The sequence below is a fragment of the Gymnoscopelus microlampas genome (assembly GCF_963454915.1).
Source record: "Gymnoscopelus microlampas genome assembly, chromosome: 6".
NCBI lineage: Eukaryota > Metazoa > Chordata > Actinopteri > Myctophiformes > Myctophidae > Gymnoscopelus > Gymnoscopelus microlampas.
This window is the reverse complement of record NC_139943.1, coordinates 21,982,685-22,001,411: the sequence shown is the minus strand read 5'-3', so window position 1 is coordinate 22,001,411 and position 18,727 is coordinate 21,982,685. Positions and strand designations below refer to the sequence as shown.

Genomic DNA, 18,727 nt, shown 5'->3' with positions numbered 1-18,727 from the left:
ATCGCACACACACACACACACACACACACACACACACACACACACACACGCGCGCACGCACGCACGCACGCACGCACGCACGCACGCACGCACGCATGCACGCACGCACGCACGCACGCACGCACACACGCACACGCACACGCACACACATGCTCACATATACACTCAAGCTCTCACTCAGCAGAGGACCCAGTGAGTCAGAAGGACCACTTCATGCACTCCACACTGCCTTCTGTCTATAGGAGACCACCAGACCACTCAAGAAACACACACACACACACACACACACACACACACACACACACACACACACACACACACACACACACACACACACACACACCCACCCACCCACCCACACACACACACACACACACACACACACACACACACACACACACACACACACACACACACACACACACACACACACACACACACACACACACACACACAGAGAATGTTTTCTGTACTGTCAAGAGGCCTGAGGTTGGAACAAGACATCCATTGAGTGTAGTGGAGTGTTGCTCAGCTGGCTGAACTGGGAGCTGCTACACAAACTGTGTGTGTGCGTGTGCGCGTGCGTGTGCGCATGCATGTGCGTGTGCGTGCTTGCGCGTGTACATGTGCGTGTGCATGTATGAGAGAGAGAGACAGAGAAGCAGAGTAATAGTACAACCTGACATATTCACCTAACATAGAGATGAGCATCAGTACTTTAACATGAGTGCACACATAGAATTTGTTTTATGTTGTCCTGTGTTGCATTTGATGTTTGGAATTCAGATTTGCTGTCTGCACTACAAGTTTTCCAGATATACAAGCTCACAAGCTTGTCCCTTCACATGGAAATTGTCTTTATGAGTCTTATCTGTTATCATTATCTATGCTATGGTGACTGTTTGTTAGCAGACACTTGGCTGACTCTGTGCAGTGGGAGGACACCATCATAACCATGTCCATGCCCATGTACTGTATGGACAAAGAATTTTGACAGTCTGTTTATGAAATATGTGTGTGTGCATGTAGAGTATGTGTGTGCGCGCACACACGCGTGCGACCTCATGTCTCCAACGTTCCCTCAGTCTGTCACTCTGCTGTCAACCACAGGGATGAACTAAACATTTCATAACATTCCTTGAACCATTCCAAAACTTTTACTGGAATCTTCCATAACGAGACTGTGCTGATACAGTCTCTATCCCAGCCAAAACCATTTAGGATCTCTATGCTGTGGTACCGTACAGGTCTATAGATTAAACTTCACTCAAGGGTTGTGGAGTTGTCAGAATAACTGTTTCCACACTGAGAGGTCACAGGTTTGAGCCCCACTTTGGAAATGTTTCCCTCTTCCCACTTAACCAGTTAAACCCTATATACTCAGTTGACCGGGGTCCCCCAGGGCTCTATACCAGGTCCACTGATTTCTTCCCCCTCAACACCATATCTCTAGGGTAGACGCTATGGGTTCAAGTGGTTAAGTAATTCACTGTGTATCTACAAGCATCAGCTAAAAAAATACCTGAAATGTAAATGCTCTGTTAACGGTACAGACTGTTTATGTAAGACCCCCCGCCCCACATCTTTGGATCCTCTTTGAGAGAGAGCTGCTCAGTCACCCCTTTCAAAACTGGTTTTGTATACAAGCGGTCTATTCAACCTCGATAAAGTGAAGTGAAGCTAAATGGGATTCATGTAAACACACATCCAAACTCAGTTCATTAAAACAATGTCTTGTTAAAAGTCGCTTTTACTGTCAAAACTGAGAGGTGGTGTGTTTCCCAAACAATGGGTCGGGACCCATTTTTGTAGGTCACAAGTAAATACCCTTTTCTTTTGTTTGTTTACAACAAATGTTTTCAATTATTATTTCTAAATATTTTCAGAAATTAAAAAGACATTTCAAAAGACATTTTAGGGCGCGCTCTCACCAAAAGTTGGCTGGCCGCTGTTAAACGCAGGTTCTGCGCGGCCACAGTTTTTTGCAGCCAGCGGGTTCTAAAAAAACGCTGTGACGCACCTGTCAATCACATTCAAGACCGTGCCCGTAGCCCGCACCGCCACTAGACACGAGCCACTAGACAAAAACATGTCTTTGCACTTTCACACTTGGGGTTCGTACATCTACATAAATAAACATTCAGATTTCAAATATAAAGTACTTACCCCATGGCCAAGGTTGTTACAATCATGTACGGGTCCTCATAAGTATCCGTATCTTCCGTATTGTTCAATAAAAAGCATTTTAATCCAATCAGTGGTCATTTTCTCCGTATTCTTTCAACTGCGCGACCCTAGCGATTGAGAGGTGTATTGCACTATTGGTACATTATAACTCTATGGGGAAATGGCCACCAATCGGATTAAAATGCTTTTTATTGAACAATACGGAAGATACGGGTACTTCTGAGGACCCGTACATGATTGTAAAATCCATGGCCATGGGCTAAGCACTTTATATTTTAAATCTGAATGTGTATGTAGATGTACGAACCCCAAGTGCACAAATTATAAAGTACTGGGTGAGATGCAACAGCTACAACCAGTTGGTCCACTGAGAGCACCATGTTGCTTCCTGAGTCTTGGGACGGTCCGCCTTCGACTCACCCGATTGGACAGAGGGGGAAAATCAGCTCCTGTCTCCAGCAGTTTTATGCTTCTTCGTGTAGAGCGGATAAACGCAAGGTCTGCGCGACAAGCGGAAAAATCTGCTCTTGCGTGAATCCACGCATTTGCATTGACAAAGCATTGGCAGATTCTGCCCCAGAGGTAAAATAAAAGTGCGGTGGGAGCGCGCCCTTAAAGGAAAATCTAAGAAATTCCATTTTAGTAGTGAAAATAGTCGATCTACGAGCTCACATTATTAACACGTTGTAAGATTGTAGATTGGCTATTTTCCCTGGTTTGGGCCCCTCCCGGGGAGACATAACATTTCTCTTTTGGGTCTCGAGCTAAAGAGTTTGGGAACCACTGGCATAGTGGCTCAGAAGCCCCCCCCCTCCCACCCTGTAACCCTGCTGATCCAAGATTCTTAGCGCTCTGAGACTATACAAACAAACGGAAATGATTACATTTTATATGACATTTATCTTCTGTTTTATAGTTTATATGAGCTTTGTGTAAATTTGAACAAGAAATGCCAAAGCGACTCTTAACCTTTAATATATGAGCCCGTATTGGCATTAGATTTCATCACATTGCCTTTAGAGATTATCCAAACGTCTTATACACCACACCAGCAATTTTACTGGTCCATTTGGTTTAGAGTTAAATTAACACTGAAGATTTTTCTGTGCAGAATGCAGATTTTATCACAGTGTCCCTCAACATGAAAACGTATACTTACAGTACATGCATACTACACAGGCACACACACACACACTCACACACACACACACATGCATGCAGACATAAACATGACACATGCATGCAAGCAGCAGGCAAGCATACACTCTTGGGCATGCCACATACAGTACATGCAAGCACACCCCGTCATATCGCACACAAACATGCATTCACATACATGCCCAGCCCTAGACATACGCAGACAACAAGTCATTGACTCTTATTTTTAATCTACACACAGACACACACACACACACACACACACACACACACGCGCGTGTGCGTGCGTTCCATCTCCAGCACCAAGCAGCAGAGGAAACCTCATTTCCACCAAACCTAATAATGGAAGAGGCAATATCACTGATGTGATCTGCCCTCCATCTGAGGCACTCAGCACAGGATTGTGGTGCATGCGTGTGCGAGTGCATGCATGCGTGTGTGTAACAATATTGCATATGTGTGGGGGTGTCAGGTCCAGTGTTGATGAAATGAGTGCAGCAGTTGCGGCACGCTGGACATGTGTTCCTATAAGTTCACTGCTGCTTGCACCACAAATCCCTCTCGTCTTCTCTAACAGCTCTACCCTTGGTCAGCAATTTTCGAGATTGCGCCTATTATGATAAACCATAATGTGTTGTACAGGAGGTTCAAATTCCCAGTTACAGTTAGGAGACGATGGCAGTTGGAAAAGCAATTGCTGATACGCCAACAGCTCACAAATCTAGTCCCCCCCAGATGCAGTGAATCAAAGCTCCACTTCTGTAAGACCTCAACAATCGGTCAACAGTCTTCCTCTTCCTCTCTGGCTTCAAAGCCAGATGTAAAAAAAACTTTACATCACAAGTATGACAGTTGATGAAAAAATAATACATCTTTATTTCAAAGTACAGTGTACATGATACAACAATATTATGAGTTGTAGTAATCTCCCCCAGATGATATGCAACTGACCCTGAATGTTCCTCCCACTTTGAGAGGTGGCACCGTAATTGAGTTCTGTTTTCACATGGCTGTGGATGGTTGTAGTGTCAACCATTCTCCTTCCTTTCAGCTTGTTGCAGCCAGGGTGAGGTCATGAGGTTGTGGAATATGCAGGAACCATATGCACAAACCCCACAGCTTGATTCAGTTCCTCCCAACTGTATCCCTCTATCCAATCAAAACCTCTTTATGTAAGACCTGATTGACTGACTGAGTGTTTGACCACAAGGTACACATTCCACAGCACCATCAGTAACAGACAAAGGGCCATATTTACAAAGGATTTGCGGGGCTTTTCCTAGATGCTAACAAGATAAATGGCGTTTGACCATTTTCACTAGGATTCCGCAAATGAGGGTTTGCGGTGGTGAAATGAGAGAAAAGCAGGAGCGCTCACATTCACATCTTTAGGTTATGCATGTTGGATTTGATGTAGGACCGCAGAAATATGGGAATGAAAATGTATACATATGGCCTGCTCAAGCTGATTTATCATGGTTGGTGGGCGCCATGGCAAACTCGCTGCGGCTGTGACAGTCTTGGTAAATACCCTGCTAAATGGAAAACATTCGGTAACAAAGAATCCTGCGGCCCTAGCAGTAATTTGCAGCACGCTTCGTAAAACCCGACCCCCAAAAGTCTTAGAAAATGTTTTGATCAAAACTCGGTAGAAGGTAGAAAACGTTATTATGGGGAAATTGGATTTGCAGTATCAGTCAATCAGAAAAAGATGGCGTCCGAGTACATACTGTTGGGTAGGGGTACAACAGTTAATCAAATAGTCAACAACAGTTTAATCAAAATGTATCATTTAATAATACATTTTAACCAAATAATCTATTTTGGGGAAGATTTAGAAATTTAGCTGTAGTTTTCAAAATGTTTCAAATAGATTCTAATCGATTTAGTCGATTATAAAAAAATCTGTTAGGGCGCGCACTTTTATTTTACCAATGGGGCAGAATCTGCCAATGGTTTGTCAATGCAAATGCATGGATTCATGGTCTTGCGGATCTTTCCGCGTGTCGCGCACATCTTGCGTTTATGCGCTCTATGCTGCTTTTCCCCTCTGTCCAATCGGGTGAGTCGAAGGCGGACCGTCCCAAGCCTCAGGAAGCGACATGGTGCTTTCGATAGAGCAACTGGTTGTACAGTAGCTGTTGCATGGGAGGGTCCTGAAAGTGAGTGACAGGTGGGTCACTCCGTTTATTTAGGTTTATTTAGAATGCGCTGGCTGCAAAAAACTGTGGCCACACACAACCTGAGTTTAACAGCGGCCAACCATGTTTTGGTCGGGCCGCGCCCTTAGAATTGTTTACGTGTCAATTCCGTAAAAAAAAACGTGCTAGTATTCAATTAACCGAAAAAGTAATACGAAAATAATCGATTGTTGCTTTCCTGGTCTTGTGGTTGATCTGGTCACCTGTGAATGACTCTCTCTCTCTCTCTCTCTCTCTCTCTCTGGTCCCATCCTCAGTGGCGTCAGGCAGACAGCATCAGACACTTGGGTAAGGTGACGCGGGCTCAGGAACAGGACTACATTGGCCTCATCGTAGGCTGTGTGTGTGTCAGCCTGCTGCTGATGCTGCTGGGAACGCTGCTCATGTGGAGGAGAAACAAACACATCGACGGTAAGTGTGATACGTGTGTGCGTGCACGTGTACATGTGTGTGTTAAGTATATTTGTACGTGTGTGTGTGTGTGTGTGTGTGTGTGTGAGAGTGAGTGATGTGAGGGTTGGTGATGGAGGGTGTGTCATGGCGGTTGGATGATGGGTGCACTGGTGAAGCGCTCTGTCCCCTCTCTAAGCATTTGTCTTCCCCCCCCCCTGTCTGTTTCTCTCTCTCTCTCTCTCTCTCCCTCCCTCCCCCTCTCTCTCTCAATCCCATCTGCACCCTTTATCTCTCTCCACCACCATCATCTTCTACACCTCTCCTCTCTCTATTTTTCTCCCTCCTTACATCTTGTTTCATCCTCTCAACTTCTCATTCTCTCCCTCAATCCTCTCATCTTCATCTCCCCATCCTTCTCACTTTTTCTCGCTTTCTCTCATTCTCTCCCTCCCTCCCTCTTTCTGTTTTTTTTCTCCTCATCTTTCTGTCATCCTCCTTAACTCCCCCTCAACCCCTCTCTCTCTCTGTCTCCCTCTCTGTCTTCCTTCCCTCCATGTTGTAGATCTATCTGAGGTGTGGTATGACGGCCGGGCTCACATCCAGCACCTGGACAGGCTGGCGAACGCGCGGAGCGTCAGCCCCTCCAACGAAATGGTGTCGCACGAGTCAGTGGACTATAGAACAACCCTGCTGGAGGGTACGTCGACGGAACAACAACACCTCCCACCTCCATCCATCTCCCTTTCTCTCTCCCTCTTCTCTTCTCTTCTCCTCTCCGTCCACCCCCCCCCCCCCTCCCTCCCTCAAGAATTGCTTTACGGGGCTGCGTGCTTTCCTCTGACCACTGCATGTCTTCTCGATGCCTCACGCATTTTGTTCTCGACTAACACGGCTAGTTACCTTGATGCCATCGGTGTGCAGCATGGTTTCTTCAGGCTTGTGTCCCCAAGGGTGCATGAGCAATTTGGGTTTTGGATATAGTAAGGTGCCAGCATGCAGTGCTAAACCAAAGAGAAAGTGTTCGCTAATTAACTAATGTAGCGGGGAGCTCCAGGGACGAGTACAGGGATTTTGAGGAATTGTAGCTGATTTGTGCAAGAGCATAAGTATCTTAGTTACCTGCTCATATCTAACTGTAACTGTAACTTTCCTTTTTTTTTAAAGATTCTTTTTTTGGCTTTTATGATAGGACAGTAGGCTGACAGGAAATGAGTAGAGAGATGGGGAGTGACATGCAGCAAAGGCTGTCGGGCTCGGGAGTCGAACCCCTCGACACGCACATTACCAGCCTAGGTGCCCAGACGGTTAAGCTAACCGTCCGGGCCATAACTTTCATTTCTGATCGTAGATGTTAACATCACTTCGTCCTAATCCTAATGTACTCAGTGATGAAACTCTTTGTCTATTGTTCTTGAGGACTGAATCGTTCTCCCCCTGTCTCCCTCTTAGCTTAACTTCTGTTTGTCTCAGGAAAGAAAAATGACTTTCACCCACAATGTCCTATTCTTCCCCCTTTCCTTTGCTCTAACAACACCAACAGCAAAACATTGCCTTTATTCTTTAACCTCTACAAGCATTCATTACAGCAGTGGTTCTCAAACCTTTCATCTCAGGGACCCCCCCCCCAAATTGTTTTGTGCCAGGGACAGGGATAAGGGAAAATTATGTTTTTCACAAATGTTCAAAAATAGCAGATCTACAAGCTCACAGCGTGTTTCATCGTGTTGTCAGCTTGTAAATTGCCTATTTTCAAACAGCCAAAGTATTAAATAGGGTTAAACTGGTTAAACAGATTTTTATGGTATATCAATTAATTTAGCTGCGGACCCGCTGGAACTCCGCCAAGGACCGCTGGGGGGTCCCCGGACCCCACTTTGAGAACCACTGCATTGATTACAGTATCATCTTACACTCAGTGACCTTTTTGACCCCTGCCCCTCCTTCCAGACCAGGGCTCTGAGAGACCCGAGACGTGTCGCGGAGCCCCGCCCATCTATGGGGGCAACGGGGAGCTGCTCTCCCCGAGGCTGGGGGTCCTGGGAGCAGGCATGGGTCTGGGCCTGCATGGGCCAGACGGGGAGCTGGTGTCCCCTCTGCTGATGGCTCCGGTGCACATAGACCCGTCGTGCCTCCACCCAGACCTCCTGAAGGAGGTGCAGCACGTGGTGATCGCCAGGGAGCAGCTGCTGCTCCACCTCAACCAGGTCATTGGAAGAGGTCAGTGTGGGGAGTTTTATTCTTAGTGTTTCTTTTTTGGCCAGTCCTTGCTTCTTTTCCTTTCTTTTTTAACACACCTTTTTTGTCACACACTTCTGCTTTATTCCACCTGAAACAGTTGACCAGTGGTGGAAAGTAACTAAGTACATGTACTCAAGTATTGTACTTACAATTTTTAGGTACTTTTACTTTACTTGGGTATTTCCAATTTGCAATACTTTTACTTCTACTCCACTACATCTCATAGGCAAATATTGAACTTTTACTCCACTACAATTATTTGAGAACTTTAGTTACTAATTAATTTGTAGATTTTGATTTTGAATTATGGACTTTTACTAGTAACAGAGCATTTCTACATTGCAGTATTGGTACTTTTACTTAAGTAAAACATTTTAGTACTTTTTCCACCACTGCAGTTGACATGAGGAGAGATGATCAGAGTTGAAAAGGAAACCTCAATGTTTCCACAAAGCACACGTTGTTTGTTTTCCCACCTAGCTACTAGAATTACCTGAATCTTACTGTTGTTGACGTACAATTTTAATCTTACAGGCAGACACATGAATGAAATGTAGCCTTGATGAAAGACAATGCAGCCATATTATACACTATGACATGGATACCATCCGTGCTGGTGTTCATGCATATCTTGTATGCAACCATGCATAAACTATGCAAAGCTGCCTTCCAACCTCTCCATATAGCTCAGTCCTCATACCTCCATGTACCAGAACCTCAGGTCATACCAGAGACTCCACCGCCACAGGGCCTGAAGCCATACAAAAGAAGAAAAAAAAACTCACCCACAAAGAGCTTAATTGCCCGCATTATCAAACCGCAAGTTTGACATCCAGACGTAAAATCACCTCATATTGTGTGGTTTAAGTAGGCCGCTCACAAACCTAGATCAAATTCAACGCAGAACCCTGTGAGGAAGGGGGGGAAAAAGCCCACACCCCCCCCCCCTTCAATGATGGGGCAGTGTCACAAATATCCCTTTCCCCTGTGCTTATTGGATCAACCCCCCTGGAGGAAAAAAAAAGCTGGATAGCGAGACAGGGTTCATAGAATGGCGTTGGATGATTTGTCCCCGGCTCCTATTCCCAGGGTCCATTGTTGGAAGGTGTAACCCAACACCGTCGCCCATCTGCGAGGACGTGATAAGAGGGCACCAAAGAGGGTTTTCCACGCTCGTTCACTCTGACACTACTTTGAATCTGGGGGCTGGCCCCCGAGTCTTAAAGAGGAGATATAATTCAATAAAAGGCACTATAACTCAAGGCGGCGTGGGCATATTAGCCTGCTTTGTGGTATTAATTAATAATCCTTGGTGCTTGGTTTCTTGCGGTGGGAGACTTATAGTATTTTGTGAGCGTGATGCTATCTTAAGTGAATTAGTTTAAGTAAGCTGTTGCTTTCAAGGCTTGATACAAGGCCCTCTAAAGCTATGTGAAAATGGCTGAACAAGGCTTAAAAGTGATTTATAGTGAGGCAAAGCTGAAGTAATAACTGACCCTTGTTCAGCTGTACCTCTACACCATGATTCCTCTGCTACACATTTGGACTGGTTAACATAATCTCACATCATTTATTTTAATTTAATTTGACACTGGGACTAGTTAAAATAATCTCACATCTTTTCTTCGAGACTGGGACTGCTGGAGATATTCTCACATTAATTTATTTCATACTGAGACTGGTGGACATAATCTCATATGTCATGTTCTTGGAGAGTTTTTTAAAGTTTGCACATTTGAATACTGTAAATAATTAAATCTTGTTGCTGTCGGGCAGAAACCTTGTATCTCCATATTTAATCTTGTTATGTTTTTTTTCGTAAATTAATGCCCTACTTCATCATTCAAGCGTGTCGCACAAAAATAGCGATAATAGCAGATCTACAAGCCCACAACGCCTAGCAGTGCCAGGCATTGTGAGCTTGTAGATCGATTATTTACACTATTTTAAAGTGTTTTTAAAATAACACAAAAAAAAAGGAACGGTTTTGGACATTGAAGTTTTCCACCCGCCAGCAACGATATATTGAATAATATAATTGAACTCACTGATCATAACTTGTGAATATTGCTGATGTTCCTTCTCTCCAGGTCACTTTGGCTGCGTGTTTCATGGCACTCTGTTGGAGCCAGATGGTCAGAAGCAGCACTGTGCAATAAAGTCTCTGAACCGTAAGTACAAACCCAGTACGTCTGGAATAGACTGACCATTCCATTCTTCAGCTCTGCTTTGCGTGCATGCTCTCTTTCTGCACCATCATGGTTCACATTCATAGAGTTGCACACACTCATCAAGCAACAGTCGTATGGGGGTGAAGTGCCTTATTGTTTTGAGGGAGTGTTATTCAATGCAATTCAAAGCGCTCAATGTAGAGTTGCTGGTTCTGTGATGATTTCAGCGTAAGGAATGTTTATTTGTACTCATTCGAACATCAAGGCAATTCAAAGTGCTATATACACAAAACATTAAGCATTAAGACCTGAAGAAACAGAGCATTGAGACATTTGAATACAATGAAAAATAAGATGTTAAAATAAAACAAGGATATGAGAATAAAATCACAGTGCACAGGAAATCTAGAAAAAAGCAAAGCAAAGGAAAAGGCCGGGGCCAGCAAGGAGAATTGTTGCAGACCTGCAGTTTTCTGGGAGTTAGATATGGTGCATAAAAACTGAACACAAACTAAACACATTTAGTTCTGACTCTGGGTTCAGAAAGCAGACCTGTCCCAGACGAGAGGTCCGGATGGTTCATGATGTATCACAAGTTCAGAAACATATTTTGATCCTAAACCATTAAATACTGATAAACAAACGGTAGTATTTGAAATCAATTATTTGACAGACAGGGAGTCAGTGTAAAGATCTGAGAACTGGAGTGATATGATCCACTTTATTGGCATTAATAAGGACGCGAGCAGCAGTGTTCTGAATCAACTGCAGCTGTCTGATAATTTTTTTTAAGGGGGACCTGTCAAGAGACTATTAATGTAGCCACGTCTACAGTAACAATGACAAAGCAAGACCAGGCATAAATCCTTTAATCCTTGATATCATCGCTATTGGCTCACGACGCTTCGCAATGCAACGCATTGTGGGCTTCTCGTAGGAATAAGTCGCTATTTGTCGTACAACAAAGTATATAGAGCTTAAATCTGGTTAAACACATTTGCACTCACTAAAACCGATTTTGCACTGTGACGGTAGGTTGTGATGTGGTGATTTGAGACAATGTCAGCTTTCACCATGATGTCCAGATACACCAGTGGTTCAACATCAACCAGCGATTCATAAATGTTTCTCTTCCCACCATACAGTCCTTTTACTCAACCATATAGAAGAGTTTTTTCTCTGCATGGCGGTTGAAGGTCTTATGACCGAAACCCATATATCAGAGGAAATCTCTTACATGGAATTGGCCTGCGGAGTGTTCAAGACTGAATCCGGCACACCAGAGGTTTTTTTGTTTTTAGTTTTCTGGCAAGGGACAGCGTTGCATGTGATGTGGACGAAGTCCTCTGGCCGGACGCAGCACAAAGACGTGATGCTGAGAGACAAGGAATCTCTCTTTGACTTTGATTTTACAGTTGCACAACATTGAGAGTAGTGCAATGTGCTTTTCATTTAGAGTTGTCTTTGTTCTTTAGGCTTACTGTATTTTTATGAACACAAGCACTATTTTGCAGTACTTATACAGTAGCTATCTAACTATATAAATGGCGAGCAACTTCCGCACCCTCGGTGGCGACACCCCACAGCTCTGTTATCGAATAAACAACGCACCGCCAGACCACATGTCGCCTACTGACTCGCCACGGCGGCCGCGCTGAATTTACGCCTCGCGTAGGGGACATCTCACTGTTCACTACACCTTTTCCACCGCGCAACATAATTAATTCTACTCACCAAATGTCGGACAAAACGGAAGGGGAGCCAGCTTCGTACCGTTTACCGTGCGCACGACCTCATCACCACAACACCAGCCAGCCGCTGCGGGGGTTTTTTCCTTTTTTTCCAAACTTTTTTTTTGGTCACCATTTTCTCCAGGCACCATTTCTGGTGTAACGTCGGGTGTTTCTTTTCACCAGCCAATCACCTTTCACGTTGCCACGTCCGTTGCCACGTCGCGCTGACGTACGCTAAACAAGCGCTGCCGTGCGCACAATGCAAACGAGCCCAAAGGCGCGCAAAAATAAGCCGACCATTGCTTACACACAAAGTCAGACCTGGCAACGCAGCCTACGCCAATCATGTGTGAGAGATCTACAAGCTATGGGGCAGAGACGCCACCGTATCTTAGCAACAACTACAGCGCTCACTCTCATTGGTCGTGTCACGCTAAGAGCAGTCTCCAGACAATGGCATCGCAGACAGCTTGCTGTTACTGCTGTAGCCATCACAGGCAGTTGCAGCACGACGGACAGGGCGCTGTGATAGCTGCCATGTCGCTAACGCTAACCTGGTTGTCATGCCTGCAGCGGCTGTGCAATCACTTTGTCAAAAATGCACGTTCGTGTGGTGAATGTCTATATTGCTGCTCAGTTCGTCCATTGTAGATGGTGTATGTTTGTGTGTGTCTTCTGGAGAACTATGTAGCTCCACAGCAACTACAGTAACTAACGTAATGGCAGGACCGCCCCGTGCAACGCATGTTACGCTGCATTATGCTCATGTAGTAATTTCAGATAATTTCGCTCCGATTACAGCAGTGTTTAACAACCCTTTCACGCCGCCCCCCCCCCCCCCCCAAATACACGTACTTGATCTGGGACCCCCCCATTCTGTTTGACTCCGTTCCACAAGTAAATATTGTGAAAATAGCCGATCTACAAGCTCGAAACGCCTCACGTTGAGAGGCTTTCTACGCTTGGAGATCGGCTATTTTCTACATGATTGCCTCTTTCTTACATTCTTTGCCAATGTGGCCCATGTTTTCATAGCATAGTTTATTGACTACTTCTGTTGCAGAAATGGCCATTTCCCTTACTTTCGGTTTTTTATTGTCTCCGCCAGGCCGAAAGGCATGGCGCAAGACTATGTTTCACCCCCTGTCCATCCGTCTGTGATAGCTAATCTCTCACATCGTTGACTTGATCGCAGCAAAATAACAGCCCGATGTGGAGAGTCAGTGAGAGCTGGATAAACGACGTAAAATGTGTCAAAAGGAGTCTGTACGCCTGTCGATAAATGAACACATGACGTGGGTGGGAGAGGAGATATTGTGTCTTTTGGACAAACAGCAGCGTGGTGCTGATGTTTGTTGTGTGAAGCAGCTTAATGTCAGAGTGTTTGTGTTGGAGCGCCTCAGTGCGGCTGCAGAGTTCATGTGCAACCTCTTCCAGAGAGACACAGAGACACTAGAAACTCTGCTGGGGAAAAAAAACACTGCTGGGCATTGACTTTCCTATGGACATTGATCTACACACTGCAGGTATATCTGCTACACACACAACATCAAACTACACACTGCAGGTATGATGCAGCGTTTGCATTACAGCCAGCATGCCAGCGTAGTTCCCATATGGTTTCAAGGTGGGCTAAACCATATGGACCCCATGTCAGCAATGTCAGCGCCATCCACTTCAGTCCCAACTGCGATGCCCATGCAGGCTATAAGTAGCTTCTACCTGGCCCTTAGGTGGGCCCCAACTAGCCATGTTTATGTGGGACCAAGGCGGGTCCTAACTGGGTTTGCCCATGCAGGCTTTAACTGGCTTCTACCTGGGCCCTAGGTGTACCCTAACCAACCACAGTGCAGTGCCCATCGCTCCAATTGTTGTGACGTCAGGGCTCTCAATACTGCACATTGGTGGAGGAGGAGGGGCCGCAGGGCGACCGCACACATCGCTGAACCAATGGTAGCCCACGGATGTTTCCTCTGTGGATTTACAATCTGCCCCTCTATGCCACATATCATCCGCACTACAGGGTCTTCACTGACCGAGCCACGGCCCCACTGACCCTCATGACGCTACGCCACTTAAACGTGCGGCAGCATGCGCTGGGTTGCCAGGTTTGCACAGCCTGCGCCAGAAACAAGCAACCACCTTCATGAAAAAAAAAAAAACACCGAAATGGTCCGCAATGTTCCAGGGGTGTCCCCGCGCGTCCCAACACTCCACAGGGGGTCAGTGGACCATCAGGGGGTCCGCGGACCCCCTGTGGACCCCCTGAAACATAACAAATATTATTTCTTCAAATTTTTTCCTTTTTCAAAAAAAAACTTCCACAGTTTCACTCCGGCGATTTGGGTCCCCCAATATACACACGGCCACGCTGGGCCCCGTGCGCGGCTGGGGTTGAGGGGGGCGTAGCCCCCCGAAACTCTAGTACAATATATTCTCTGTAGACTACGTCTACGACTAAGTTGTGATTACTGTAGTTTTCACTGCCACATTTCTTGTGGATTCTACCAGTATGCCAAGGAAGTACCTCCATGCATTTCTTTCCACAAATGTTTTATATATATTTTAAATATTTAACTTCAATTTTGTATTGGAAAACAGTGGGGGTCAGACTAGGCTGAAACCTTGCCCAAATATGGAGGCATGCGTCATCTATATATGTCATAGATGACTGGCGTCATAGACCCATGTAGATCCAGAGATCCACATGGGATTTTGGGCTTTTTTAGTCGTCATTCAGAGCTCTGATAGCCTCTGGGAAAAATGTACACTCTACAAGCAAACAACAATCTTTGTTTCTAATGTTTTTTTAGTTGTTTTTTTTTTACAATCAATTAAATCGATTAGTTTGTTGTTAGCTGTTGTTTCAGCCCTGGACCCAGCCTCAAAACACATTCACATCCAAGTGCTGTCATTCCTAACGCTGTCTGTCCCCCCTCATCTGTTTAAATCACGTCGGTTCTCTTTGCCGTCACGTTGCGTCAGTCACGTTATGGGAGGGCATCTCATCGAAGCTCTGAGCTTAGACGATGGTGATGAATGAGCTGCCGATGGTGCAGATGACGTTAGGGCCCTCCCTAATCGCATAACCTGTCACTTCAAGCCCCATGGAGATTGATACCAAGGAGAGAGATGCAGGAGTGCAGAGTGTCGGCCCAGAGGACTCATCCTCCAGGCAGGGATGGAAATTGCCCCGTTGGGGGGTTGGTCTCCAGGGATTTGGGACTTATTATTTAATTTAGTGATTTCCCAAGATGCCTTCCTCATTGCCTTGTGTTTGTTTTGTCCTCCGTTTACATCATAGCATTGTTGTAGAAGAAAGAAAGGAGGGGGCCAAGTATGGGCCCCTGGTTGGTCCCCGGTAAACGAAGTCTAGGGTTTAAGTGGTTAAAGAATGCTCATACAGCATTATATTGTGCTTCGCTACAAAGGAGCATCTATTCTCCATTCAGCAGTAGTTCTCCCAACTCTTTAAACCGGGAGTAAAATTATTACCAGCCAGGAGACAAATTTCTGTGAACCTTTTGACTGTGGCCCCCGGTCTACATTACCAGACACTCTTGTGGGAACCCAGAAATCATCTGGAGGTCCTCCTCTATGCTAAAAACTATTTGGCTGCAAGAGGAGACCAAGCGCCTGCTTCCACTGTGGAGGCCGGGTTCAAAAGCGAAGCTGCAGCCGAGTCGGAGACTTTGAAAAGGGAAATGTTATTTTCTTCAGGCTGGGTCTCCTCTAACCTCAGTCAAAGACTAATCAGCCACTTATTTTCTGTGGGTCTAAAGAGCCTTCATGTCTTAATGTCTAACTGGATTACAGCAGAGCCAGCGGGGCTAAAGAGCACTGACACCAGAGCCACTGATGGGATTGGATAATGGGAATGTGCAGTTGGTTCCACCTGGAGGGGTGGGGGGGTGACGGGGTGAGGGGTATGGAGGGCCAGCAAGGTTGAACTTCTTCAGACTGTCTGTCTGGAGACTGACAAATAGGAGGGAGCTGGTCTCTCTCTGTGTGTGTGTGTGCGTGTGTGTGTGTGTGTGTGTGTGTGTGTGTGTGTGTGTGTGTGTGTGTGTGTGTGTGTGTGTGTGTGTGTGTGTCTGTGTGTGTGTGTGTGTGTGTGTGTGTGTGTGTGTGTGTGTGTGTGTGTGTGTGTGTGTGTGTGTGTGCGAGTGCGTGTGCGTGTGTGTGTGATGGTCTCTACTTTAGAGGATGGTTGTGGTGTGTTCCCTGCTGTGTAGTATTATTGTTTTTTGATATGTCTGATCCAATAGAAGAGCCCACACACAGGGCTTTGTCGTTGGCAAAGATTCTTGTTTCAGTGTACTGTGCACAGTAGGCTGCTTGTAGTGTTTGGACATGTGGAACCCTGCATGCATATATATTTTTTAAATGTTCATTTCCTATTCTATTTCAAAGATAGCAAATATAGCAGATCTACAAGCTTGCAATGCAATGTGGTGTGACCTTGTAGATCTATATACTTCATACAAGGAAGTACAGTATAGTGGTTGAGCGTTCCAACTTGATGGAGGCTCTGGTATAAATTTGAGATGTAATAGGAACCAATAGGAGCCTTTCATCTTCTTTCTCTCTGTGTTCATGGCTGCATCTCTGTCATAGCTCCTCTATCCTCACTCCAACAAGGTTTTGTAAAGAAGGAAATTACATCTATATCTATATGTTACAAAATCCGAGACCTTGTACAGTAGATTCGTACTCGATGTTCACTCTCTTCTCTTCTCTCTACCATCATCATCTCCAGGCATCACAGACTTGGAGGAGGTGTCTCAGTTCTTAAAGGAGGGGATCATCATGAAGGACTTCAGCCACCCCAACGTTCTGTCCCTGCTGGGGATCTGTCTGCCCCAGGAGGGCTCTCCCCTGGTGGTCTTGCCCTACATGAAGCACGGAGACCTGCGCAACTTCATCCGCGACGAGGGCCACGTACGTACAGCCTAACTTATAATCATAATGGATTTTATTTTTTAATCAATGCACTTAACATTTGTGAAAATCACAAGTGCTGCAATAAACATTTGCATAAAACAAAAACAAAAAGAATCATCACACCACTATAAAACATCTAAGAAACAGAAACAAGAGGTAAAACCAGTGTAGCTAAAAAATAAATAAATAATGCAAAATATGTTTTTGTAACAATTTCATATAATCAGAAGGGAGAACTCACAGAGGATACAGGATAAACAAGTCGAATTGTAAGTGATGAAACAAATAAATGAACAGACACATTTAGAACTGGAACACAAGCTGATAAATGGTCTTGTGGGGTTCTCTCTCCTGACTGGATGAATTGTTAAACACTTTCATATGTATTTTCTGTTTACTAAAGATCTGGAGAGATGTGGAGACTCCTGTTACTAAACAAACTCTCTATTGCAATGATTACTACAGTATCAGTATCATATAGAGCTTTAACAAAAATACTTTTGTTCTAAACAAACAATATCACTTACAGCACCTTTAGTTATGCACGGATGTCACGTAACAAAAATAGCTGATCTACAAGCTCACAACACGCCGCAGTGCAACACGTCATGAGCTGCTACTTTCGGTGTGTGACACTGTACAGGCTGATTAAATCAGGCGTAAGGCGATAGCGTACATGAGCACAAACACACAAAAATGCAACTGCATGCAGTACATGCACACACATATGTGCACACATGTCATGTCGTTTTTACAGTGTAGATGCGCATGTGAATACACACACCATGTAAATAAATGTCTGTGCGTTTACGCGTGCATGTGTATAATGTGTGTGCTACATGCACACCTGTATACAGACGTAAGTAACACCTGCATAGAGTACTGAAACGTGCACAGGTTGTAAATGACCACACACACACACACTGGTCAGTTCCTTGTAAATGTCTCTTTATGTTAACTGGTTCTCATATTGTTCAAGCTGTGATCAATAAAAGTTGTTATAAACATGAACACATAAACAGACATGGAGGCTGATTGTAAAATGTTTGTATGTGTCAAGGTCAACTACGTCAGCCCTGAAACAGACACATATACAGCTACAGACATCCTCAATGATTACATGGTTTGGTTTTATTGATTCGATGTGTAAGCATTGTGTGTCTTGGCACGATCAAATAAAATGAAAACCAACCAGAACACACTTCTCTCGTGGGTTTATTTGAGTGCATTTTAAATGAGTTTTAATAAGTTAAATTAACTCGGAGGATTTAGCTGTGCATGCACATACAGAGGCGCACATGTCAGCTCATGCACTTGCATCTAAAAAAAAATCTAATCATATGGATCTCGGGATTTGACGTTTGCGAGAATATGTCACACACACAGACACACATAAAGACTGACCCTCTTATAGACGGCTAACCTCCTGCAGAGCCACGGCGTAAGAACACACGCAGAGACACAGACATATAAACATGTATTCAGCCATTCCGCTGTTTATCCAACACTAAAGTTTCCACAAAAGCATTTAAGCCTCGTGTTCACCTCCGTTGCCAGTCCAGATGGCCGTTTTCTGTGCTCCGCTGGCGCTGATGGTGTGTTGTTGTTTGTTGCAGAACCCCACAGTGAAGGACTTGATGGGATTTGGACTGCAGGTGGCCAGAGGGATGGAATACCTTGCCAGCAAGAAGTTTGTGCACAG

At 45.0% G+C, this 18,727-nt stretch overlaps 1 protein-coding gene across 3 annotated transcripts in view; it reads left to right on the top strand.

The window, feature by feature from the left end:
* The window catches only part of met (MET proto-oncogene, receptor tyrosine kinase), a 73,300-nt gene that overhangs the window by 49,240 nt on the left and 5,333 nt on the right, over positions 1 to 18,727 (top strand). For 2 of the 3 annotated variants that reach the window (XM_084059748.1, XM_084059747.1), the window contains exons 13-18: positions 5,804 to 5,957; positions 6,502 to 6,636; positions 7,887 to 8,156; positions 10,268 to 10,348; positions 16,841 to 17,022; positions 18,642 to 18,727. The exon at positions 18,642 to 18,727 is cut by the window's right edge and continues 24 nt beyond it. In XM_084059748.1, coding sequence (XP_083915874.1) covers positions 5,804 to 5,957; positions 6,502 to 6,636; positions 7,887 to 8,156; positions 10,268 to 10,348; positions 16,841 to 17,022; positions 18,642 to 18,727 — 908 coding nt within the window. The remainder of the gene's footprint in view (positions 1 to 5,803; positions 5,958 to 6,501; positions 6,637 to 7,886; positions 8,157 to 10,267; positions 10,349 to 16,840; positions 17,023 to 18,641) is intronic. The other variant, XM_084059749.1, reaches the window with a different exon arrangement.